Genomic DNA, 26713 nt, shown 5'->3' with positions numbered 1-26713 from the left:
CACTTGAGAAAACGGTTGGGAGCATTGCGGTATGTTTATTGTTTGCCGGTAGCTTTTGGCAGCAGCTTCACGTGTTAGCATTTTTAGTAAAAATTAATGAGATTCTGAAGAAGGAGATGCATCTGGTCTGTGAAATGAATGATGTTTATTTTTAAATCTCTGCGCTCTTGAATAGCGGCAACTCAGAAGTACATAAATAGGTAGAATATCTCACTCTGCCATCGAGAAGCAAAATAACTTTCAGCCAACTGCTCAGCTGAAGGATTCTTACGAACGTTAATGGTCTTTGGATCTGGTCCTCAGTAGGATCTCGTATTCATTTAAAATTGGTTCCTAGACAGCAACAAGTATGAGAATGATGTGAGGTATTACGGATTGAATGAAAAATGAAATACTGTTTATAGTATCTTGAAAACAAGAAAGCACTGACAGCTGCTACCTCTAGCAGAGAGTTCCATGCTACCTCTTCCAAAGAGTGAGTAACAGGAACCGGCAACCAAACCGAGATGCTGTGATGATGAAAAACCCTGGAAGTACCGGGCTTTCAGGCTGGCTGCGGCAGCAGGGGCCAGACCGGCCGTAGGGCAGCACGGGGCCGCGCCGAGCCCCACCAGCCCCGCAAGGGCGTCGTGCTGCCGGGCTCCCTGCGCCGCTGCCCTCCGCTCTGGCTTCGTGCCCGCTGCTGCCGGCGGGGAGAGCGGTGGTGGCCGCCGGCAGGGCTCGGGCACATTTCACCTGTCGGGGCGTTCCTCTCGCGTCTCTCCGGGCCTGGCGGTGCCTGCGATAACCAGCTGCGCAGTGTGCCTGCCTCCTCAGCGTTTCTGTCCGCGGCCTGCCTTCGAAGGGCACAAATATGTTTTACCAGGTAAGCTGCATGTTACGAGTGAATTAACATTGGCGTTTACATATCTAATGCATGCGCAGGGCTTTTAAAATTCTGTTCCATTGAATTACCTTGTCTAAGCGTTCAAAATCAGATAGAAGCATGCGAGTTTTAATCTAAGCTGTTAATAAAGCGCTTAAGGACTTTCAAATAAATACAACAGAGCAAAAATACATTCTTTTGTGTGTTTTCATATGATTCTAGAAGTTGAAAGTTCGTAAGCCACGTATCTTGTCTGTCTTCTCTACGTGTTCGGGTTTCTTCTGTGTAGAAGAAACTGGTGAAATCCTACCGCAGGCAGACGACACGCTTCTGCAGCACAGCACTGCTCAGATGACCCACCACGTTACCGTTGCTTGGAACAAAATGTACACAACCTGAAAAAGGCTTTTCGAATTTCCAGGAGGAAACTGTGTAACTGTATTCGCGATAAGCCATGCCGACTTCAGTGCTGCTTCGAAAGCTCCCACCAGCAATAGGAAGACCATGTAAAAAAGCAGCAGTACAACACAGGTCAAACCAGGCTGCCGTAAAAATGCCTTAAACGACGATTTAACTACCAGAGGGGCCAGAGGTGGAATCTCAGTAATAACTTCCTAGTCCTAAAATGCACCATATTTTCATTCACCTTGTAAAAATGAATTTTTGCAGCTGCTGGGTACAGGTGAGCTGCTGGTAGTCGGGGGTGTGAGGAGGCAGGAGCGAGGGGCGCTGGCCGCAGGACTACTAGCCAGCACAGTCTGACGTGGCTCCAACAAGTGCTGGCTGCGGCTTTGTAGAAGTTGCTTCAATAAGTCACAGGGTCTATCAAAAAAACCAACATGGAGAAAAAAACTGCAACGCGCTTGTATTTAAAGAATCAAAATAAATGGTTTAATTGAGTTTTGCTACCCTGGAACGAGTCCAAGGGTTTCAGGCTCACTCTGCGTTTACACCGGGAGCACTAAGAGTAGAAATTAACCGTACGCATCTGAAATTCTCAGCTCACGGCGGAAAGGGGGATAATTGTCAGCTAATGAATAATTAATTCCATCGCACGGCTGAACGCTGAACTTGTGGAAAGTGTATCACGTTGGAGGAGCTGCTTCATTTACCTGCCGGTCACACGCCGTCCCAGTGACGGCAGCGCTAAGAGGGGGACTGGCGGTTCCTGCTGTACAGCGCGGTTTCCCTTCCGCCGTCCCTCCAACGCCACCACGCTCGGCTAGCAGACTTCCTTGCCTTTCCTGAGAGGGATACACGACTCTCGGTAACTCCAGCAGTTGAACAGTATGGAAGGATATTTATGCATTGCACTTATATGATAAAGCATCGCTGCTTTTCCAAGGTCATGCTGATTGTCATGTTTTGAGGTTAAAAATTAACAATATAATTCTAAAACAGCGGACCAAAACCATAGAGGGTAAACAGCCTTCAGATTAAAAGAGATGCTTTTTTTTCCACAGGCTGACTGGGACTGTTTAGCAAACCAAGGTTTCACAGGCTAGCCAGAAGGTGTCTGGGCTAACTGTGCTTTTCCCTGCCATATGAGCCAGCCGATATTGCATCGCTATTGTTAATGCTGAAAAAGCTGTAAGGCCTGAACACCATGGCTGATTGATAGTACTTTATAACTAGTTATTTTAAACCTGGATGACTACAGATCCGTTACTAGTGCAGTGATTTATTTTTATCCTATTAAAGCTGTAACATGCTCGTTGATTATGAGGATATTTAATTTTCTTCAACCGTTAAGGACCATATATTCCCCTTCACTGCAACAGAAAGCACGAAAGCCTGCAGACACAGAAACTCAGAGATTACTACTGTCCTTGCTACTTCGACTAAGGGCCAATATTGCAGCAGGGAAAACAAAAGCAAGAAGGCACTGTCAGAATAAAAGCTGCTAGAAGGAAAGCAGCAAAAAACTCTGAAATAAGAAAGGAGTGTATCATCATATGGGAAGGGGGCCAGATACCATGTGGGGAGCAAGTAAGGAAGGTGGAGGTGGAACAGAGCGAGTAGGTGTGCCAGCCTGCAACGGGGCAGGGGAAAAACAGAGCCAGTGGTAAGCGCCTATGTGGACAGGGGAAATGGAGGCTGTGATGCAGGTGAGGGGACAACACGGAATGAGGAGCAAAGCCAGTAAGGCGTACTGTGACAGAAAGTTAGTGTGTCGTACCGACAGTTCTGAGGAAGAGAGGACTTAAGGACATAAAGGATGGAGAGGCTTCTCCGTCCCAAGTAAGGCATCCCATCTCAAGAGGAGCTTCTCCATCTCAAGACGGAGGCTTCTCCATCCCAAGTGGGGACAGAGCACGACTCCAAGGCCGGCTCAGCTGCCGCCTGGCCACGCTTTCAAACGAGAAGGAACTCTGTCGGATTGCTGTGGTGACAAAGCAAGCCTGCAAACTCCGAGCTTCAGAGAAGATGCCTTTTCTACCCCTTTCCACCATTTCACGCTCCCTCTCCCCAAGTTAAATTTACTTTTTCAGAGAACTGCAGGTGTGGGTTTTCTTACCGTGCCCACCAGTGATGTTTAAAATGAAGACGTGTCCAACAGCTGTGCAACCTACCTGCGGCTCCCTAGAGAATACTTCTAAGTTACAAATCCTAGTGCTGTAAATACCTTAAATGCATGTCCACCACAGGTGTCACTGAGAGACAAACCGTGACTGACCCATGCGAAATCAAGCATTTATACGGCAGTTAGTAAAGGTCTTGAGGCTGAAATGTAGGTGGTGCTGGGCATTAGCCCTGCTAGACAGCTTGCAGATAACACGCTGTTTCTCTGTTAAATAAAGCAATTTTGGTCAGGGACAAGACAAATGAGGGGAAACATCCCACCTCTTGTCTCTGGCTTATTACACAGAGGCGTGCATACCTATTTATTACCTGTTCTGTTTAAAATCTCTGAGCTTTTAAACGCTGAGACGGGCAAGTCTGGGCAGAGAAATGTATCTTTAGGCAGCCGGGATGCTTTAAAAAAATAAATCATGAGGTGAACGTAGGGTTTCCTCAGCCGCAGCTGTTCAGACACCCGGCCTTGGGCGGGAAGGGCTAAATGCGAGCGGCCAAGGCCGCGCTCGCCCCGCCGACTCGCCTCGGGCGAGTCGGCGGGGCGAGCGCGGCCTTGGCCGCGGTGGCCGCCCGCTGAGGCGGAGTCGCGTAATGGCGGCCGCCGCGCCGCGCCCGCCCTCTCTCGTCACAGCGACGCGTCCGCCCCCGCCTACCTCCGTCCCTACGGTGGCCGCGGGCTCGCTGGTCTCCGGCGCGTTGCTCTCCCCGCTCCGAGGCCGGCGGTGAGGCGAGAGGAGCCGGGTCGTCGTCGAGCGGCGATGTCCGAGCGTGAGCAGGCCCGGCGAGGCCCTAGCCCGCCTTTCCAGCGGCAAAGCGGGAGCTGGGCCGGGCCCTGAGGCGCCCGCTGTCCGGGAGCGGGATAACCCCGCAGCAGGCGCCGCGGAGCCGGGGAGGCCCGGAGCTGCCCCGGCTGAGGATGGGGATCCTCTTCACCAGGATATGGAGGCTGTTCAACCATCAGGGTGAGGGGATAGGCGGCGGGAGGAGGTGGAGGCGGCGGCCCGTGGATGTGGCGGGGCCCGCCGGTGCCGGGCCGGGCCTGAGGGCGATCCCCGGCGGGGTGAGGCGGCCGTTCCTCCCCGCGTGCGAAGCCGCTCCGGGGGCCGCCGGGCTGGGGACGGGGGTGGGCGCCCGCCCTTGGAAACCGGCACAGCTTTGGCCACCGGGGCTAAAGGGCGAAAGGCTTCATCCCGGTGGGGGCGGCCGGGGAGGACAAGCTGCGGCCAGAAAAGTTGGGGGGTTTTAACCTTTTTTTTTTCTCCGTCACTGGAAAGCTCATTTCCTGAAAGGTGGGTGCTAAATTATTAACGTGTGCCGAAAGAATACGGCTGTGTGGCGTTGTAGCGTGTAGTCTCATCTTGTCATCTGCAGAGTATGCTTTATTAATGGTCCTAAGTGATCAGCCTCGATACCTGGCAAAATTGCTCGTCTACGGAGTAAATGTTATTACTTATAACTCCAGATTTGTAACGCCTGTCTCCTTACAGCGAGGTTTCAATGAGCATTGTAACTTTAACTGTAAAACACATGCTGACGCTCTTGCCGAGTTGGACTCGATGATCCTTGTGGATCCCTTCCAACTCAGGACATCCTGTGATTCTGTGATCCGTGTTTATGAGGTCTTTTAAATATGATTTTGAGTGAACTGAAATACGCTTACACACGCACGTTGAATGTCCCAATTATATGCCCATTAACACTTAGTGCAAATCCAACAAAATATTTTTGTCTTGTAGCATCCAGCCCCACCTCAGATCTTCTCTTCCAACTGATTTCCTAACATCCACTATGCTGGCAACATCACACCAGAAACAAAAGTTCCTAGTTATGTGGGGTCAGGTAAGCAGATATTTTTACAATATTGTGCAGTTATGCAAAGTTATTAAAACTGGAATTTATATTTGCTGGTATGTAAGACAACTCTGCAAAACCACACAATATTGATAAAATCAAAACCAAGAAAACCCTACTTACCTGACCCCTATCCCCTCCCTCTCTCCTCTGTGATAAATCAAGGCAAGTGTACTTTGCTAACAGAAGGAATTGATCTCTGGTCGTCTGAAGCTTGGGCAGATTTATAATGGCTTTTTGTTGCCCTCGTGGACCACTGGGGAGGGGAGGAAGAAAGCCCCTTCTCACAAAGCTTTTACTTGCATGAATAGTCCTGTTGAAGCCAAGGTTATTTGTGCAAGTAAAAGTTGTGTAATATAGCTGAGAGCAGGCAGCGCTCACTCGTCCTGGAAATCATAAATTTGAATGTGGTTGACAACACCAGCTGTAGAATTCAAATTTGATTTTGTGATGTATAGGAGAGAAGGTGCTAAATAGAAACAATAATTGATTCTGGCATCGAGCTCCAAAATGTGTTCGCATATGTGTCAGAGTAGTTTTGTGTAGTACTCATTGGTTTGTCTAAAACTAAATTGGGTGAACGCGTACTGTAAAATATTCGTAGGCAAATCTGTTCTCCAGGTTCCAAACCTGCTGCAAGGAAAAGAGGGCACTGAGGGAGACAGGTGGATCAGCCTGCTCACAGTGCAAATCAGCGTTGTTGTGGCTTTTAACAACTCTTTGCAAAGAGGTGAAGATGTTGCAGGTCATGATAAAAGTATGGCCTTGGAAATGAACATTTGACATGTGTAAGCATGTGTTCTGGAGAACTACGGTAGTTGGGGGGAACAGAGAGTGCAATCTGTTACAATCTGCAAAAATGTGTAGAAGCTTGGGAAAGGATTCCAGCGTGAGATTGCTCTAGCGGTTTAGAGAAGGAAAAAATCTCTCCGAAATCGTTCCTGTAGATGTGCAGATGGGGAAAAATCGACAGTCACTTACCTACTCAGAACAGTACCCGGGTTTGTACGCCTCCACAGACAACGAACTTCTAGGTACGGCACCTGAAATGTGGCACCTGAAGTTTGGCAGTGTTTGCTTAGGAAATCAGTCAAAAATGCAACACTAACCTTGTTTCGTAACACAGTTGTTATCGTGATAGCAAAGTTAACTATGTGATTTACTAGTGATATTTTTATTTCAGAGCACAAAGTAATCATTGTTGGTCTGGATAATGCAGGAAAAACGACCATTCTTTATCAATTGTAAGTATGAACTGCAGATGACGCTTCACGTATTTCAAGGTGTGCATTGTCTGTATTACTCTGACTTCTTGTCGCTGCTTTCCCTGTTAGTTTTTACTTTGAGAGCTTTACGCTGAAGATTACTGAACAGTAGAGGTGGCAGCGGGTCAAAGCGTGTGTTTAGAGTTTGGAAAGGTCTGTATTTTGCCTGGTATATGAATAAGGTTTTGTTCAGAGCTTTTATTTATCAGATTACATTGCTATTACCACTTAATCACAACTGCCTTTGGTGTCACCATCTAGGCTGTTTGCCAACTCCATAAAATATGATTATATTGAGGGTTAGCCACAGGACGACGCTGCTAAACTGATCCATGCCACAGCATGTAAATACTAAACAAATTGTTCTGTGAGTAGCAAAGCAGCGAAGCCTGACCTCTCCCTGCCGTGACCTGTGTCCTGCGTACCAAGATGTGCTTTCGTGTCGTTCGTGGTACGGGATGAAGGAGGAAGGCTGAGCGCTGGCTGAACCCAGGACAGCACAGCTCTGCAGCTGGTGGCAGCCCGCGCTGTCGTGCAGCTTCTGCCTTTAATAGCGGCATTGACTTGTGTTTGTCTTGCATTAACCTTGCTACTGGTTTACGTGAAACTTGTATGAGCTTCATATCTCTGGTCCTCAACTGCATTTTGATAAAAGGGTACGAATTTATGCACAGACTCAGAAGCTCCTAGGTGGGACAGGCGACTCAAGGTCTGTTTATAATAGAAACAGATTTGCAATTTCTCACATAGAAGTAGTCTGGTATTAGGAATGTTCCTGAGTCAGTATCAGAAATAATTCCTGTTAAGTGGTATGGCCATGCTGGTCCAATCCTACACTTAAAATATGCTTTCTTAAAATGTTTGGGTTTTGTCAAATTATGATCTGCTTTTGCCTTTCTGAAACGTGAAGCTCATGCAGCATTTCCAGCCACTTCTGCCCTAGCATGCTCTGCAGAGAAAGTGAAAAGAAGAAGGTGGTTGTCGTTACTGAAATTGGGAGCGAGAGATTTTTTAAGACTAGTAGCGGCTGCAGCTGAGGGCCGTCCTCGGTGCATTTTAATGCTGCCTGTGTCTTTCCACTTCCTCCACAAATGTCTCATGATTCTTCTTCTTCTCTTCTTATTTCTGCAGTCTCAGTGTTTTCTTTTCCCTTCTGTACAGTGGGTCTCTCCTTTTCCTTTATACCCGTTTTAGCTCCACAGGACTTCCCCTTCTCCCTTCCCCCGTGTGCCGCTTTGACAGAGCTCTGTCTGAGCACTGTCCTCTATTCCTCCTGCTTGACTCCTCCTCAAACCTGTGCACCATCTGTGCCTATCCCGTTTTTTTCTCTTCCCGTTTCTTTGTGTCCCGTTTCTTTGTGGCAGATAAGTGTTCTGAGCATGAATGAATATGTTTAACTCTTTTCATAAGAGATGGGCAGAGATAACTAGCAGGACAACTAGTTAGTGCACTGGCCGTTACTTTGATGTTGAGGAGGGTCACAGCAGACGCTGGAGCGGTGGTTCTTCTAACAGATCGCGGCAGCTCCGCAGACACTTCATTTCTTCCCGTTCTCATACTCGGATCTCTTCCCTCCCCTCAGGCAGCAGTAGGATTTTGTGATCAGGTGTCTAGAAATGCCATTAAGCTTCTTGCTCACCTTGTTTCAGTGGAGAGGAGAGACAAATCTACCTATTGTATTGCAAACTGTGAGATGCCAACAGCTTGAATGTGAAAGGCTGCAGGTTCAGCCAAGGAAAGGGGATTCATGATACATCCCTTCCAAGCATGGAAAGAACTCTGCTGAAACATGTTTTTTAAATATGAAATCGGCCACAGGCATCTTCTTATATCATTGTTATCCTTAATTGGATTTTATAGTTCTTTCTTCTAATCCTTCTCTTCCCCTTATATAGTTGCCTTCAAATGTCTGTGGTGAGAAGGTTTCTTGTTATACGCTGCTAAGACGCTGGGTAACTGAGATTCCTTTTCAGAACACCAGACCGTCCCTTTATCTCCTCTGTTCTCTGTATCCTCTTCAAGAGATATTCCAGCGCTGTTACAAGTCTCAAATTGCCCTCACTGTAACTAAAAGCTCTGCTAAAGTTTCAAAAAATGTTCATATAAAATGAAACAATATATCAAGATTAGCAGAAGAAAAAAAAATTAAATTCTTTGAAAATGGTTGACGTTTTCCTTGAAGCTACTTTTAATTTTTTTTTCATATCCCATACCGTAGAGTTTAAATAATTTGAACTTTAGGAGTATCCAGAGTACACATTTGGTTATCACTATTGATGTGAAACTGGTTGTCTTAATGACCAAGATGTACTCAGTATCTCTAAACTATCTCAATATTTTTGAAATTTGTCTCCAAATAGTAGTGTTATTGGACTATGCTGAAGGGAGAGAGGAGAAAGTTTGGACATAAAGTAACTGAATTGTGAAGAAAGTACACTCTTAGTGGCCTATAGTGGAACTAGAGTGAGATATAGTATGTTTGGTGGAGCTGGATGATGAGTTGTTGTTTTTCTGCAACCTTGGAAATCTTGTGGCTTAACCACGTTCTTGAAGCAAAACAACTGCTCTCTCCCATGCGTGCCAAACTCAGCCTGGAAAAAGAAAGACTGACCGCTTAAAACAGCTTCTGAAGCAAATATTGTCTCAGCTTTATGATTTAATTAATTATAACACAGTTCTCTTCATGTATGCTCTCTCAGCTTTATCATTTGATTATTGTATAGTTCACTGAGTCCTTTTTTATTGCTATTTTTATTTTTTGCTATTTTTATTTTTATTCACCCTCCAATTTTTATTTTTATTCACCACCTGTCAAACCGTGTCTCTATTTGCTGCATAAGTAGCATTTGCTAAAATTCCCCCGGTACGTTTTCTACCTCAGCATAACCATCAAGTTTAGTTTTTATAGAAGGAGGTCAATTTGGAGTCCTAAGATGCTCGGTAATGCAGGTAACTCGCCAGTTTTTGCAGTTTCTCACCGAGTCGCTCTCTTCCCTCTGCAGCTCCATGAATGAAGTGGTGCACACCTCACCCACCATAGGGAGCAACGTGGAAGAGATAGTGGTTAACAACACGCGCTTCCTGATGTGGGATATCGGCGGGCAGGAGTCTCTTCGGTCTTCGTGGAACACCTACTATACAAACACCGAGGTGAGAACGAGCGCCTCGCTGGAAGGCTTAGCGTAGCTGTTGCTGGGGCCGGGAATGCAGCGTACCCGAGATCTGTCCTGGAAGGGAATACAGCGTACCCGAGATCTCTACCAAACACACTTCCAGAGGGCTGCGTTAACTGTGCTTTGCATGCTACCGTAGCTACTCCAGGGCACTCCTGTTCTGATTTTTGAAGTCTCCTCCTTAGCAAGCTGTTGTGCGACTCGCTTTTATGTTTCTTACGTAAGACGCGTAATACGGAGTTGCAATTAAAACCAACTTGTTTGTAAGGATTCTGTTTCTGGGGATCTGCGGCCTTAGGGCAGGTGCTCAGTTTGTCTTGGCATTGCAGATCCCTGTGTTTACAGGTCCCCTCGTGTGGACCGTGACTGCTCAGTCTCTGTAGCAGGTACTCTAAAACCTGTGTAAGCCCTCAGGAGTGAGACTGAAAGCCCGAAGGTTTTCCTCCAAGGCTGGGGGAGCTCTGTCTTGCAAGCTCCCATGATCGGTTTACTTAAGGACCCCCAAGAATTTTAAGAGCTCTTTAGCGATGAAGTTGTAGCACATATACTGAACGTGATTAAAATAATAACTTAAGTCAAGGTTTCCTATGTGTTATCAATTGTGGCTTTAAAAAAAAAGTTATTTTTTTAATAATAATTAACTTTATGCTTCCTTGCAAGATGCTATGACGTGTATCTGCATGTATGGTCTTGAAATATGGAGCTTATGGGGTTTTTTAAATCCTTTGCAAATATCTATTTGCATGTTAGTATTTGAAGCAGAGGGAGAAAGCTGGTACAATTTACCTTTTTAAGGCTGCAAGAAATTATTTGAGGGATCTGTGTGCTACCTCAGTTATGCTAAGCAACGAACAAAACCAGATCTGGGATTACAGAGAAACATTTGCTTTCAATATAAATTTTTCATTCGGAATTGGAAATGGAAAGTCAAAAGATGTGTCAGAGCTACTTTTGTATACAAACCACGGCACAAGTTGTAAACCATACCAGTGCTGCGGGTCATCGCACTCCGGCTGGGAGAAGTGTATCTGGAATATGATGCTATCTGATAATCCAGCTGACTGTCTGGATAATGTAATGGGAGCAGTAAGCTGTTCTGCTGACAAGTGTGTGGCCAGAAAGATAGAGTTCCTTCCTGACTAATAACTTTTCACTTTTTAAAGTTTGTGATAGTTGTTGTGGACAGCACAGACAGAGAGAGAATTTCTGTGACTAAAGAAGAACTGTATAAAATGTTAGCACATGAGGTGAGTAGACCCCGTGTTTTCTTTGTTTTAACGTTTATTGTGGGTAAGATCTGGATCATGCGTGTTAAGGGAAGCAGAGTGGCACGCTGTTTGTGGAAGCTCTCGCTTGCGCCTGCTGGCTGGAGGCAGACCAGAACGGAGAGAGGCCTCTCCAGCGAAGCCCAAGGCAAACGTTACCAGTCACGTTCTCCCAGCTGCGGGTAGGACTGCATCAGAGCTGTCTTGTTCCTGCTAGAGGCTCTGTCTTTTCTGAAGCTCCTAACAAAGCTGTAAGTTAATACCAAATTACTGAAGAGAACTCCCACAAAAGTAGTTTTTCAACTTCTGAGTGCTTCAGTGAAACAGAAGTTAGGAGCTATAAATGACTTTTGTGGTTTTTATACTTCAGTCCATGTTGATAGCTGAATGAGATCGGTTTAAAAAAACATTGTTTCCTCCAACAGCTCAATTACTGTTTTTGATAGCTTCATGGTTGCATGGTGTTTTCTGTTTTCACAGTGAAACAGATACAACCTTAATAACATGTCTTATAGCAACTGGCTATAAAACTGAAGAAACGGACTGCCTATGGCTACAGCAGCCGTCGTTCCTTCTGTAGTTGGAATTACAGAATGAGAGTGCAATTTGCTAACTTGTAAAGACTCTCTTTAAAACTGAGCCCTGTGTCAGGTCTAAAACTGAGCTATCCGGGTCTGGTTCAGAAATCCTGGACTGCCGTATAAGCCAAGGATTTTGGCATGGTCTGAATGTCCCAGAGACTTTAACCTACCCATGCAGTGCAGCAGGACCAGAGCCCTGATTTTACTGAAACTGTGTTTATATAAGCTTGGCTACTGCTGGGAACTCACACGACAAGTTTAATGCAAACTGGATCAGTTTGTATGAGATGACACTTGAGGACACTGAGCTTCCAAATTTAAGTGTCAGCATACAAAGATGTGCATAAAATTGATGGCATTATATCCCAAAATATTACATCTATATTTAAACTATAGCCACTGTTTAGTAGATGACTGCAGGAAGGGCAAAGACTGCCTATGTATTTCCTCTGAGTGATCGTGGTAATCTAAAGCATTTGAGAAAAAACAAGTGCTTTACTCGGTGTCTTGAATTTCTAATTTTTGGTATTTAAATTAAAGTTGTGTTTACTCTAACAAAATAAATTGTAATAAAGTAGGTCTGGCTTTCTTGGTTGTGGTGGAGTGTTAAATGTGGCATGGGGGGACTGTTGCCACTGGGTCTGCTGCTGTCATCATTAGAATTTCAGAGATGTACTCTTCAGTCTGTTGCAGTCGCTAAACAAAATCTGCATCTTCTGTTTTGTAATCTATAAAGGAAGATGCAGAAGTAGTTAACGAACTGAATTTGAAATGAGGGAAGTCTGGAACTCCAAGGAGCATGAATGCCCTCGCTTCGTGTTGGGAGACTACTTCTGTGCTCTGAAAGCACCCATCTAACAGTAAATGTGCCCATTGTTTCACAACAGGATGTTTTCAGTATATTCTGCTAACTCGCCAGATGCTGTGACGTTTGAAGAGAGCAACAATACCTATAAGCTGAAACGAAAGTCAAATAGTTATTTAGAATAGCTTTTCCTTGCAGTCCTTGAAAATCTTTTATTTCTGCTAACCAGTTCAATTGAATTTTTGTGAAGGCAAAATGGAGTTGCCCAGGTCAGTTCCAGCTATTTTCTGGACTAGTAGATCATTTGGGAATTAATGTTACTGCTTGTAAAAATGCCTGATAGGCATTTAAGTGAATGAGTTGGCTTGGCTTCCTGGGAAGACCTTTTTACTTTCGGAGGGACAGATTTTCAGTAATACGTGCCTGTACTAGTGTAATTCCAAGCAGCTTGAGATAAAATAAGCTTGCCCCTGGAGTCGCTGTTCTCTAAATTGTTAGTACTGATGTTTTAAATATTGCATGGGCCTTATAAAGTAGTTTATTGCAATGTGCTTGTTCACATAGATGTCCATCCTTTGATTCTAAAGTAGTGTAAGTGGTGATTTTCTACGAATTCTGTGTATCCTCTAAATAAAATATTACTGCAGCTTGCTTTACGCCGTCAGTGGCAGTCTTAATGCTTCTTAATGGGTGGGATTTCCCTCGCAGAGGGCCGCTGCGCAGGCAGAGCGTACTCCTGGCTCTGGTGAGCCATGGCGCCGGGCTGGGTGCCAAGCTGGGTGCCGGCATGCACGCTGCCGGTGCTTACTGCCGTCAGGCTTGGCAAGCTTTTACCAGTGCTTAAAAAGTTCTGGGGGGGGTAACCCGCTGTTGCCCCACCTAAGAACTACTGCACAGTCTACTAATTTGTTACTGGAATCAATCTTAACAGGGTGGTGATACATAAAAGCGTGGTGTGTATATACAAAAGCCAGGCTCAGGAGAACGCGGCGGCTGGTTTGGATACCCAGGCAGGAATGGGCTGCGAGGCCAGGGTTAAACGGGAGGCCTTGCCTGCTGGAGGTGTGTGGCGTTACTGCCGCTGCACGCATACAAAGATACAGGGTGCCTCTGATCCTCACGGAGCACAACAAAATATTGTACGTGGTTTTACAGATCATCCTAGGCAAAAATTGGACGTTTGGTCTGCTGGATCAAAGGATTTTTTGAAGTTGCCTGTCAATCAGCCTGCAGCATTTTATAGTTTAGGTTTGTTTTGGTTTTTTTTTGCTTGGGCTTAAGGTTCTCTACTTTGGTATCACATCTTTTGCCTCCGAGGGCTAATTTTTAATCATCATCTTTTTACTTCTTTCTCCCTAGGACTTAAAAAAAGCAGGTTTGCTGATCTTTGCTAACAAGCAAGATGTTAAAGAGTGTATGACAGTAGCTGAAATATCTCAGTTTCTGAAACTGACTTCAATTAAGGATCACCAGTGGCACATTCAGGCATGCTGTGCTCTAACTGGAGAGGGGTAAGAGTTAGTTCTTCTTCTCTGTAGGAGGGGAATCTTGAAGTATTTTGATATTTTTATTGCGGTGTTTGGTTTTAACACACATTCCTCCCCTGTCAATAATAATCTTACACGAAAAGATTTCGGGGCTCAGAACATACTGACTTAGGATCAGTGTGATCTGAAAACCAACTTTCACATCAAATCCACAGTCTGACCTCCCAGTGATAAAACTTTATATGATTTGGGCCTAATGAGGGCAGGGGTGGGAACAACCTGAAATCTCTTCTGGTTTATTAAGAATAATCATAATTAGAGAAAACTTCAGTGTATGTCTTGAAGTGCTGGGATCGGAAGTCTCTCACGCACAGATTGCATGATAAGACCTAGGAAACACTGCGCTCGGAGTGAATCGTTTCTGGAAATGATTCCTTCAGTCAGAATTGCAGAGTTCTTAGGAAAAATTTAAATTGCTGCTGTGGAATTATCTTTGAAGTTATCCTGAGAAGTGCATGTATTCCTTAAATATTCTCTCTTTTATTTACAGACTGTGCCAAGGACTCGAATGGATGATGTCAAGACTTAAGATCAGATGATTTTTAATGACCTCTTTGCACAGACATTGCTTAAAAAGAGCTGTACCCATGATTACCTTCACAGTGGCAGAATTAATGGGTTAGATGTATTTATACTGAACTGATTTCAACTTTATTTTCTACATAGATGCACACACACATACGTGTATATAAATTAAGACCATTCAGCAAAAAGAAAGATGCAGTTGATGGCTCCCATTTGGTTTCCTGTTTGTTTTCCTCTGAGGATGTGTTTAAAAGCTGTGATCAACCTTCTTTTCAAGATACAGCCACTCAGAACAGTCCAATGTTGGGCGTGGTGAAGATGAAGTGAGAGGAAGGAGCTTTTAATTTTCAATTTTATTATTCCATTGTAGTCCTCTCTAGTTGAAGATATTGGCTTCATTATTCCAGTAAACTAGCAAACAAATTGATGGCATAGATACCAACTTTCCAGTATTTTTAAAGTTACCGATGTTACAAATGCAAAAATATTTTCCTGTATGTGTACTGTACATATTTGTGTATATTTATACCTCAATTTTAGGTTAATTGCAATCTGTTCAGACCAGTGTGTAAAGCGGAATCAGTATGTTGACGGTAGCACTAATATTTGACATGGCCAACGTGTCACAACTTCTTTTCCTTTGTCATCCGTATGGCTGTAACGTCCATCAGGCAGTTGGCTTACCACAACTTTATAAAGCAAACTCTCTCTTAAGACCATTGCTTGTTTCTCACATGATTTTTCAGTTAGGGAGGATGCCATAATGGATCGAGCTTCAAATTACAGTGTCGGCAAACAGTAAAAATTTGCCAAAGAGTTTAAAATGAAATGGATTTTCTTTTTTTTATTCTAGTCACGATTGGATTAGGTGGTTCCAAAAAGTGCATGTCATGCTGTCCTATGGTACTGCTTTTCTTTTTCTGCAGTACTGTTCGTTTATGATTCAAGTAGAAGTACCTTTAGCTGTCATAAAGGGAAAAATGATGTCATCATTTTTTTTTCTTAACCAAAGAAGAGGCACGAAAGTACGTTTAAAAGTCCCACTGGAATCTTGCAAGACACGTCATACCCTGTATGAAGTGTTTCTCAGAGGAAGGCACGCTTCTCTTTGATAGTGTAATGTAAAATGTATATATGTCTATATGCAATGGATGGGACTGGGATGGGGAACAAAACAGGTTACACTACTTGAAAAGCTGTAAGTGACCCCTTGATCACGTTCCCGCAGAAGTTCCAGGGCAGTACTTCTTGAAAATATAACTCCCTTGCATGGTCCCCAGGTGAGTTATAAAGATGCGTCAGAACGCTATGCGACGATCTTTTCTTACTGTAGTACCTGAAAGGAGGGGTGTCCCGTACAGCCGTTGTTCAGAATTACCATTTTAAGGGATCGAGGCTTTTCAGCGGGATGGCAGTCGGATGGTTGGAAATGTCGTCGGTATTCCGAAAGCGCACGTAGCCCTCATCGTAGTCTTTTACGTGGAGATGTATGTTTGGGGAGTATAGCAAAATGAAATCAGACTTTGTTTAAAATGTCCTTCCCTTTCTTAGCTCACACATCTTATAAGGATGGAAGAGACATTTTAAAGAAAAAGCGTAGTTTGAACTTTTTAAGGTGCTTGTCTTTGGTCATGGGGTAATCTAGTCGGCGCACCTGCCTTCCCAGTTGCCTGCGTCTCTGGGGATCATGTTGTGAATTTGTGGAGAAAAGAAGGGAGGCAATTTCAAAAGTCTGTATTTAACAAAGGCAGGTAAAGAATTTAACTTTTTAATATATTTTTGGTATCTCTTTATGATGCTCGCTGGCTAGGGAAACTGCTGTCTTTGTTAAACGTTTTAATGTGTACATGCATATATTTATAGTGCATGCACATAGATATTGGTATTTAACTGGTGTATTGCAAAATGTATAAATGTTTGAAGAAATAACAATTTAATGCAAAGACTCTCAGTTTATCTGATAGTATCTTCAAGAAACGAGCTCTGTGCACACTTGCATCTGAAATGGAATTGTACGTTTTCTAGTCTTAAAAAAGAAAAAGCAGACTTGCTTATAAACCGAAGCGTTTGGGTTTTGAGTCTTATGTCTTCCCTTTCATCCCTTTAAAACATTTTGCTTTAGTATTGTTAAATACCGCCTACTTTTGCCTGAATCTGCACAGGTTGTGTGTGTCGGTTTTTTGTTTGTTTTTAAGAAAACGAGTTGTTCCTGTTAATGAAAGAAAAATCATGGAGAGTATTCTGATACCTGCTTCGTGCTGAAATTTGCTGCTTACTCCTTCGCTTCAATTTGTAGGACTTAGTACGTCCATACAACGAAAGCGTGGTGGTTTTTTCCAGGTATTGCTTATGTTGCGACCAGACGTGTTTACGCATAAGTAAACTTATGTTTACTCTTGTTCCTCTCGTTATCCTGGCCACTTCCACTTTCGGTGGTGTCAGAGATACTGCGTGGTTCACTTCATCCTTGTTTTGCAAGTGGCAACAGACCCTGGTAGGGAGCTGGAAATAACCGCGCGCATCGAGACTGCCTGCTAAAACGAAGTCTTTTGTGCCCTAAAGAGTAAATCCTCGTCTGTCTGTTGGGCGGTGAGCAAGCCAGCCTTAACCCGACCACAACAAAGGCGTGTGTCATGTCACGTACGATGATGAGTCGTCTTTTCTATCTATTTCGTGATCCCATAGTGTGTCAGAGGGCAGACTGGCTCTTCAGTAGCAAGAGTTCAGTGGTGGCCAATGCTTCCTGATGCATCGCGTGCCTGTAGCGTTCTTGGCTGGGGCTTGGGAATCGAAGGAAGACGCACCTTCGTGTTCAGTTCTGCATTTGCAGTCTGTAAGGATTTTGTCTGTAGTAGCTGGGAAACTCTTTGTCACCCCGTTGTAAATAGAGGTGACGATTCCAAATTCTCGCCTCGCATGGGTGGTGTGATCATGCTGTAAGCGCGGCAAAGCATCGCGGAAGCGGAACAGCGTCATCCAGACGTTGCAGTGGAAGTTTTTGTGGGGAAGTGTGTCTGCCTGAAGGCTCCTCGTGAGAGCACGTGTGTTTGCTCAGACACTAATGGGATGAACGTGAGAAGAACGTAGCAGTATGTACCCCCGTGGTAGCGTTGTGGCTGTGAGGGTCCTTTCCTCCACCCCTTGCCTGTTGTGCAATGTCAGAAATGTTTTTAAATTCAGTCGCCTAGTAGAGCTGGAGAAGAGCAGACAAACTCTTGAACACACAAACCCTTTTTGTATGTGCTGCTTGTTTACAGCTTTTTTTTCCTTTTTCCCCGTAGGACAATTCACGTTTTTCTCACGGCTGTGTCCACAGAAAAACAAGTTAACTTTGCGTCCACGCTGCTTTCAGCTGCGCTCGGTGATTGTTTGGAAGTGATTGTCTTAACATGAGTCATGACCTTGATTTGTATGGCTTTTGTGTGTTCACCCTCTGCCTGTTGCGTTGCCTTGGCTTTCAGCTAAAGCTTAAGATTACTTTGCCTTTGTTCTTCATGAAATTTATTCTTAGGATATTATAAAGAAAAAGGGAGGGGTCTTTAAAAATGGTTATTGAAGTTTATGCTGCAGAATGCCATTTTACTAGCAAAAAATATAGCAGTAACTCATATTTCGATAATACTTAAAATGTTTCTTTTCGTTTAGCAAATAATAAACTTGGTAAATCAGCTCTACAATATGCTGCCGCTGTGATCTGAACATTACGCGGGTTTTTCATTGTGAGGAAAGGTGGGATGTAGAACGGGGAAAACGTGAACAGGGATCTACCCAGCTTCATTTTTAATTTTTGTTTTTCCAGGGAGGCTTAATAGCAGTTTTCCTATGCATTGTGTAGTGTCTTACGAGGTCTGCGTGTGTGAATGTTAAACGTATGTGATGGGCACCTACTACAGTCTATGCAGCTCAAGTGCCTAAACCTGATTCAGTAACTGTTTTTTTTTCTTCCTATGCTATAATTTCCATTTTCCTTAAAATAGATATATTTCTATAAAAGCATCTAAATGTGTGTAAGTGAGTGTTTTTCCCCCTCCCTGCACACCAGTTTTAACATCACTTATGATAAATTTGTTACGGTTCTTTCTGTCCCCTCCATGCCAAGCACTTTTCCGTTTATCAGATATCCCAGAGCTAGCTTTGTTAGAGGAAACAAGACGTTTGTCCGTGTATCCGATGGGTTAGCTGGAATTCTTGTCAAGGAATTCTGTCTAAATAACTTAATCCGAGAAGACTTGGCCTTGTAATCATCCTCCTGCGAGTAGTTCCTTTTCAATGGGCTAGTAAACCATTAACTTTGCTACCGTCGGACTAAGTATGTCTGAAAAACAGTTTTTCAGCGCATTCAAATGAATGTAGTATGAAGCCTTTAAGCGGCACATCACTGAGCGTTACGGGGCAGGAACGATTTGATGTCACGAAGAGCGGCACTAAGAAAGAAACACGTCTTTGCGTATAGTTGTGATACGTATTACAAGTACAAATGTGACTCGAATATCTTTGTTGCCGTGACTATACTAAACGTACAAAACTGAGAAATTGTAAGCGGTTGCCACTGTAACTTTTTTACAATGTGCTTTAGAATCGTAAGCAGAAATGATATTCTTGCCTTACTAGGATTTTACTGGTTGATTTTTATATTGTACAGAAACTTCTTCTGGAAATGTTCTTCCCGTCGGAGAGTAGCCTTTATGCGTAACAGGATCAGACTCATGTACCGCCCTTCGCCTTCTAAGCCAGATTCCTTGCGAGTAAGGACACAAGCTGGGGGAGGTTTTTTAAGCTTTTCCTATTTGTAAATTTAGAAAACTTGGCCGATACTGAATTAAGGTAGGAAGTGCTGCTTTACCTGCACGGCTATAAATCATTCTTTGTAAATCATCAGTTCAGTGTGACTCTTGTCTTCTGCATCAGACGCTGTGGGGGTAGAAGAGGTGGCCGAGAAACGACGTATTCTCCTGCGGAGAGATTCAAAGAGTAAAGAAGAAAAAAAAAAAAAGAGAACCTCAGGTTGGAAAGCCTGGGCACTTTTATGGCTAATGAATTGAAGAATTGGTAGTATATAATAGCGGAATGGTAGCCGATCCACTTTAAACTGTGTCTATATTACGTTTCCGTCAATGTTTTCAACATGTCCTCAACTTTCTCACTACGTTCTTTTCCAAAACCTTTAACCACAGTCCTGTACGTGGCCCGGCCGTGCTGCTCTAGGTCCGAGCCTGCCCTTCGGCTCCCGGGGAGGGAACCGAGCTCTCTCTCCTTAGGCTCCACCAAATACGGTGTGATAACGCTAACCTCCAGCACTAAACCTACACTTCCCTCGGTATAAACCTCTCAGATGAGTATACTAACGATGTAGTTACGTTGTAGTATATTATCTGTTTGTTACGAATGCAAAGTCCGTATGTACACGCATTAATCGCAGGACCGGGGTCGTATTTCTTTTGATCGCTTGTATTTTGTACTTCTCGTTCTAAAACGTTTGTCTTCTTTCTGAAAGAAAGGCATAAAGAATGCGGCTAACGCTGATACCGCAATAAAATTTCATTCCAGAACACACGAAATTAGTGCTTCAGATTAATACAGAGACTCGCGAGGGCTGCGTTTCCTGGCTTGCGCACTTCTGTGTCTGAAATTTAAGCGTGTTTATTCAAGTAATATAGCTAAAACTTTTTATAAAGCTATTTATTATAATAAAGTTCAGTTATGATTCTATTGAGTAACTTTTCCTGAAATTTTATCAGAGCATTCCTTGAATTGTTTCCCCCTTACCTCTTTCTGTCGTTCCTGGCTTTTCAAATCTCATTTTCATTTGGTTGAAGGGAACTCATTCCGTTCTTGTCATTCTTGAAGAGGCGAAACACAAATTGGGCCTGGCGTTGTTGGGGGGAGCTGCGTGCGAGCGTAGCTACGCGTTGACAGATAACGTCAGAATTGCTAATTCTTGACAAACCACCAGTATTTCTTCTCGTAAGATGAAAGCACTTGTCAAAATTTTACTCTTTGCACTAAACCTTTTGTGTGTATGTGTTGCGGCGAAACTTGTTGAGCGAGGATAGGATTCCCGACGTGGTGCGTGGGGTCGTCGAGGCGTTAGAGGGGGAAACGCGCTGTTCTGCCAAACCGGTGGTGACGGGGTTTGTGTTGGGAGATCGGCATTTGGGACAAGTTGGGCAATAAGTAGGTGTTGGCTGGCTTCAAATAGAATGGAAATTAAAATTAATGGTGAAACGCTCTTTTCCTATGGAAAATGCTGAATTCCAGTGGTGCGGCACTGCTGCCTGTTGACGTGTCGCACGCCGGTGCTGGCAGCCTTGGGAGCGGGGGGTCACAGGTAGCTGCTTAGAAAGCAAACGAGATGAAACCAAAACGGGGTTAAAAAATAAAATTATCGTGTTACTGGACTGAAGGCCCGTTGGCGGTCAGCTCTGCAACCCGAACAGCCTCGTGCCGGCTGCGTTAATTTTGGACTTCTTGCTTTGTTTCTGACCGCGCAATATTTGTATCCCGGTGGACATCTCATAGAATAACTTTTCTGTTAAGCAGGTGACGTTGTTGAGTTCTGAGGAATAAGTAAATGCACCAGCCCCTCCATCACGATGGTGCAAGCGACGGCAAAAGGCTTTTCCGCACGCCTTATCCTTCCGCCTCCGGCTTCAGCTGCGTGTCTGGCCCAAGTCTTTCGCCTTCGCCAGCCGCCTCTCCTGCTGGGGTGGGCTTTGTCTCGCTGCTGCGCCCCGCTGCCGCAGGGCGAGGGGTCGGGGAGCTGCCTTCACAGCCGTGCCCGCTCCCGGGCTGCCGCCGCCTCTTGCTTTTCCTCTAACTCGGTTATTCCTCAGCTTTGCTACGACTTTCAGAAAACTGCTTTACTTTTTCTTTTGAATCCAGTTAAATACAAGGCGATTAAATAAAGACGACACCATTATCAGATACTGATTTTTGTCTGTCTTGGTACCGGGTTCCTCGGAACTGTTCATGCCTGGGGCCGTGGGCCTGTTGCCTGCCTCCCGTGCCCTTGGTGCTGTCTCATCTTATCTATAGCTCACCACGTTGGTCCATAAAAAATACACACAAGAGAAGTATTGCCCAAAGTTCTCACTGTGGTATGTTTTTAGCGTTAAATGCCTTTATTCTTTTTAACTGCGCACAAGACGAACGTTTGCCACGGCTAAACTCTGACCGCTTTACTTCTGCACCGAGCAGACCTGCTGACGCGAGCCTGAGCTTGGTCACGTCTGGCCTGTGAAACTGGAAACAGAGTTGTTAACAGCAACCGCTGTTACTTTGGGGCTTTTTTTCTTGCCTGTATGAAAGGTAAAAACTGCTGTGTTCTCTTTAATTGTTTTTTTAAAATTAACACATAATCACAGGTGGTGTCATGCCTCTTCTGTTGCATGGTCTACATCGATTTGTTCTCTCTGAATACGGCTCTTTAATACGAGGTCGAATTAGATGCAAAACTACCAAATAGTCACTGTCTTCAGAGTTAATTCTTGTTAGTAACGTTTTTGTTCTGTCTTGCTTTTTTGCCCCTGATTTTTCAGAACGGGAAGGCTTTCTTGTTTGTTTGTTTGTTTGTTTTTCCAGCTATCTATGTGTGTGTATATACGTAGGCAAACTATTGGGGTCATGGAAAGAGATGCAGATCATGGAATGGTAACAGTGAAAATTGTCTACATTTTTTGTACATAAATAAAGATTTAGTGTAAATGCCGGTACTGTTGAAGACTTGCTTCTGAGGTCCTCATAGTGTTGAATCCCAACGGACACCCCGTTGTTACCTGTATCTGTCGCTTTGAGCCATGAGTTAATGTGGGTGCGTATTGGAGCTGTGTAAACAACTAATAAACCTAACTGTTTGTATTAAGTTGGCCAGATACCGTCTTCATTTTAGACTCAGCGTGCCATTTTCAGAGTAAGCTTGGCAACTTGTTTCCCAAGGTGATACCTGTGTTATAATAACGTTGAATTTGTTTCGCATGGTACGTTTTGCCAGCGTGGCTGCTGCTGTTCGCAGCAGGAGAGGAGCGTCGTTTTCAAGCCCGTGGGCAGTGGTGACTTGGGCGCACGTTTGGTCTCGTCCCGGCGCGATGGGACTTTCTTGCGCTTTTAGAGAACAGGCAGTTGTATACAGCGTACAAAGCAACAAATAACCAATTGCTTTGTTGGCTGAGAAGTGCTTATTTTTTTTTTGAAAGGCTTAAATACATTTAACAACATGTTTGAGTACAGGTTGCGTTGTTGGTGCATGTTCCTATGAGCAGTATGCTTGTGTCGGTTGGTAACGGGCCAGCTGTCGAAGCTGTTTTGCTCCGAGATGCCAACGATGCCGTACTCCTTACGCTGCCCTGAACAGGCTGGCTGATAAACGAAGGGAAGTCTTGAACTTTACTTGATAGACAAATCTCCATAAGATCTTACAATATCTTATTTTTCATCCCGACTGGTAAAACACGTCTCAAACAAAGCGAGGAGGAGGATTAGTTTCGTAAGAACATGTGAACGCAATAAGGGAAAGCTGCTTTCTAAAGCGCGTTTTTTAACCGTAAATTTTCTCTCTCCACAGAGCAGCTTTTGCACGTGTCGGCCAGGTGCATGAGAGAGAAATCAAGGCTGCTGTGAGTTAATAAAGCAATAAACAGTCCCCGATCCGTGTGTCGCGCCTGTACCCCTTCCCGCCTCGCGCCGTGCAAGCTGCCGCGACGGAGCCTGTAGCTCGGTCCCTCCCCGCGTTGCTCGGTCGAGATACGAGACACGAAATCTGTTTGGGGTTTTTTCTGGTTCTGGCAGCAGCAGCAGCCCAAGTCCGGTTTTGGACAGCGAATCCCAGCATCACTTGCCCTCTGGGTGTCTTGTACGAAGAATCTTTTAATGATCTGCGTGCTGACAAACTGCCGTAGCCTATTTTTATCGGTGGTGGACTGTTGCCTAAAGGTAAACCCCTGCGGAGAGGAACGAGCCCCTCTTCGCCGTCCTACGGACAAGAGCGGCCTGAGCCCAGGCAGAACAGTTCTTCCACCGCGTGTTGACCATTAATTCTCACCTTTCCTGGTGCATTTAAGGAGAATTTAATGCACAAAAACGTGCGTATTGCTAAGTGAGGTAGCTCTTAACTGAGATAAGGTGGGAAAAGCCCATTCTTCCATGGGATTTTTGCTGGCAGCCAGCAGCGACGGCCACGATTTCGTGCTGAGCCCAGCAAAGGAGTGAGAGGTCCAGGAGGGAGGGCGGCTGGGGCAGGGAGAGGGGGAAGGCACTGGGAGGGTGGCTGGGCTTCAGCTAGTTTGAGATTTACAACCAAACCTTATTTCTGTTTTTCCGAAAGCGAGAGGTCCCTCGGGGCTTTGACCAGCGGGTCTCTCCTCCCCCTTCCTCCTCGCGGCCCTCGGGGAGACGCAGCGCAGCTTTGCAGGCCGAGTAATGTTTTCAAAAGCCGTTTCTGCCTGGAAGTGTGATACAGAACACGCGGAATATATGATGCGGTAGAGATTTACGGAGGCAAAACGAATAAAACGACCGTTTTTCTGTTTCTCGGCAGCGGGCACGGATTTACTGAGGGGACTGCGGTTCCCTTCCCGCATCGGCAGCAGAGGGTGAGGCCTAGGTATCCCTGTTCGCGCGGCGCAGTCGGACCCATCTGCACCCCACAAACAAGCGATAGCACGGCTGGGGCTGCTCCAGAAAGCTTATCGTTATCTCCGCTTTTCTGCCAGTCAAACCTTGATCCAAAACCAGAATTATTACCCGTTTCTGAGCACGGAGAGCGGCTCGGGAGCCAGCGTTCGCATCCTGCCCAGCGAAGCCGCTGCGAAGGGTCTCTTGCTCCCGCTCTGCCTTGGGCTGCTCCCTTCCAGGGAGGCCAGGTGGGGGCAGGATCTCCTTTTTATTAGCAAATGCTTCAGACTAAAAGCTTTTTTTTTCTTTTAAGGGAATTTTGCTATATCCAAGGTGATCAAACACTTCAAGCCTGCGCTGCCACCAGAAGAAATCCCCTTCCCGCTCCCTCCCTCGCAGCACCACGAACGCTTGCGTGGCGCTTGGGGACCTAGTTGTGATAAAACTACTTTTATTTGTACCCTTCCGAGTAATTTCCAGCTAAATCAGTGTGGTTCAGGCTGCTCAAACAGCTTTTTTCTGGCACTGGCAAGGGGTGGGAATGGGTGGTGAGGAGCAGGAGGAGGGCAGGAGGGAGGTGGTGGGAGGGTCGGTGTTCCCTTGTGGCACTAGTCCTGGTTTAACACCCCAGCCTGCTTGCTTATACAGTGTAATTTCGGTTAATTTAGGTGATGCCTATGCCCAGATAGTGGCTTGCTGCTAAACTGAGGCAGGGGCTGAGTGGCCGCACTCCAGCGGAGCATTGCGCTCAGCATCTTGTTTTGGGCAAACAAGAAAACCCTTTGTTTGTGGACTGCGTTAGCCCAATGTTTTAATGTCTAATCACGATACAACAGTCCAGTTACACTGACGAGACCAGACAAGCTCCGAGACGGAGACCCTGTGCTGTCGGGTGGATAGAAAGGCTGTGGTCTTTCTTATGGCGATGTCCTGTTTATCAGCCTACAACAGGTAACGTTAAGGGCTGAAACCAGCAGTGGCAAACTGGGGACGCGGCGGAGGCTGCCGCTGATGTAAGGAGGTTACTGGGTAAAGAGCATGGGCCGCAGTCATCGGTGTGATGCAGATCATCCCAGACTTCAACAGAAACGAGGTCTGAATACTTGCATGAATTCGCCCACCAGTAGCGAGGAGCTCGAAGCACGAAGCCGCACGGCGTATTAGGGGCGAAGGAAATCCTATGCAGGTGTGACATTTCAAAACCCTGTTTTTATTTTAAAAATGTGAGGCAGCCTTACCTTCACCCAGCAAAATACCAGCGTTTGCTTCAGGGCTCTCTTTCTCAGTGTTCATGGGCATAAGAAACCATTAATGTGAATTTGGTAGAATTAAGGAAAAAGTCGTGGGCCGAGCCCCGTTGCTTAGATGAGGTTTGCAGTGACTCTTTTGGGGGTGAGGGACAGAGGACTCCCGAGAAGCCGTGGGAATGGGGCGGCGTGCCGCGTGGCTGCCGCTTGCCCCGCTGCGTGCGGAGCTGTGTTGCGGCAGGGAGCCGGAGCCGCGTGGAGCCGCGCCGCGTGCCCTGCCCAGGGGCACCCGGCGGCGAGAGCGGACCCCGGCCCCAGCGCTGCCAGGGCTGCGCCTGTTCCCGAGCTGCCGGGTTGTCGCTCTGGGTCCTGGTGCGCGAGCCCGTCTCAGCAGATCCCCTCTTACGCAGAAGAGAATGGGGGGAAAAATAGGAGCAGATTACAGGAGATGCGGTTTTGAGTCATACCATCTGTGTGGGTAGGATGTGTCACATAAACTGCCTTATTTCCCAAACTTCGGCACGTATAAACTTGCTTTCCTTTGCATTTAACTGTTACTAAGCCTCGCCTGGGCAAATGCTGTTGGTTTCCTTAGTAACTGGGTCCTTCAAAAGCAGCAAGAGCCTGGGATGACAAAGTCCTGCTGTCAGTAAATCCGGAGCAGCGGGTCCCCGGGGTGGAGGCCGGGCGGTGCTGGGAGGAAAACTTGCTCCTGCTCGGCTTAGGAGGGCTGTGCCCGTCTGTGTCCCTAGGAAAGCCCTGGCCCTCCCAGTTTAGGCTGCGGGTGGTGTTTAAGGAGGTGATTTAGCTGCAGGTGGTGGACATCCGTGTTTGAAATGGTTCGGTCAGTTCTCACCGTGCAAACCCACGCTCATAAAATGTCACTAAACTGAGACTTCATTCTTGTGACCGAACCAGGGGCAGAGTCTGAGAATTGTCTTAAAAATGGAGATTCAAATACAATGTTTTGACTGAATCCACCACAAGGCCTTGGTGTTTGCTTCTGTGTTTAAATCAAACCCAGACTCGCCCCAGAGGCCCCCCGATCTCTTCTGGACAAACCGCCCCTTGCACCCTGCACGAGGCTTCTCCCCGCAGCAGCTCGCGTGCGGCTGTGCCTCGGGACTGGCTGTGCCTGTGGGCGCGGGAGTAGGTCTGATGCTGATTTAATGGGATTTTTAATAGCTGTGACCCTGTATCGTTAAAATTGAGGGTGGCCTCCGTCAGAAGGGTCGGCACCCTAATGTCTTTGCAGCGGTTAGTTTCTTGCACCGCTGCACTGCTCACAGGATTTAGGTTTTAGCGAAGTCTTACTGCTAAGTCCGTTGTAACTTGCAATCAAGTAGAAAGCAAAAAAACCCTGATGGAACCACGCGTCGCTGCGGGTTTTATCGTGAAGTGCT

General features: G+C 45.6%; 1 protein-coding gene and 1 long non-coding RNA gene across 12 annotated transcripts; one reads left to right on the top strand and one right to left on the bottom strand.

The window, feature by feature from the left end:
• Positions 1-3: 3 nt before the first annotated feature.
• Positions 4-4221, bottom strand: LOC148052402 (uncharacterized). 9 transcript variants are annotated; one of them, XR_015699271.1, is made up of 5 exons: positions 3758-3947; positions 3543-3653; positions 3384-3448; positions 1978-2109; positions 4-1687 (listed from the first exon to the last, which is right to left on the bottom strand). It is a non-coding gene; the product is annotated as an uncharacterized LOC148052402 (long non-coding RNA). The 9 variants fall into 9 exon arrangements; XR_015699270.1 differs by lacking the exon at positions 3384-3448 and having other exon boundaries at positions 3492-3653; XR_015699273.1 differs by lacking the exon at positions 3543-3653.
• On the top strand, positions 4099-22315 carry ARL5A (ARF like GTPase 5A). Of its 3 annotated transcripts, XM_087734505.1 has the most exons (7): positions 4100-4404; positions 5179-5281; positions 6477-6537; positions 9561-9708; positions 10895-10978; positions 13742-13893; positions 14420-22315. In XM_087734505.1, the coding sequence occupies exons 4-7, from the start codon at positions 9565-9567 to the stop codon at positions 14466-14468; spliced, it is 429 nt and encodes a 142-aa protein (XP_087590631.1). In that variant the 5' UTR covers positions 4100-4404; positions 5179-5281; positions 6477-6537; positions 9561-9564; the 3' UTR covers positions 14469-22315. The 3 variants fall into 3 exon arrangements, with proteins under 3 accessions (XP_087590630.1, XP_087590631.1, XP_087590629.1); XM_087734503.1 differs by lacking the exon at positions 5179-5281 and having other exon boundaries at positions 4101-4404; XM_087734504.1 differs by lacking the exons at positions 5179-5281; positions 10895-10978 and having other exon boundaries at positions 4099-4404.
• Positions 22316-26713: the final 4398 nt, after the last annotated feature.

Source organism: Nipponia nippon, unplaced genomic scaffold (assembly GCF_047370975.1).
Source record: "Nipponia nippon isolate SJK-2023a ecotype South Korea unplaced genomic scaffold, ASM4737097v1 scaffold_5, whole genome shotgun sequence".
Taxonomy (NCBI): Eukaryota; Metazoa; Chordata; class Aves; order Pelecaniformes; family Threskiornithidae; genus Nipponia; species Nipponia nippon.
The sequence above is the reverse complement of the archived record's forward strand: the minus strand, read 5'-3'. Positions and strand labels throughout refer to the sequence as shown.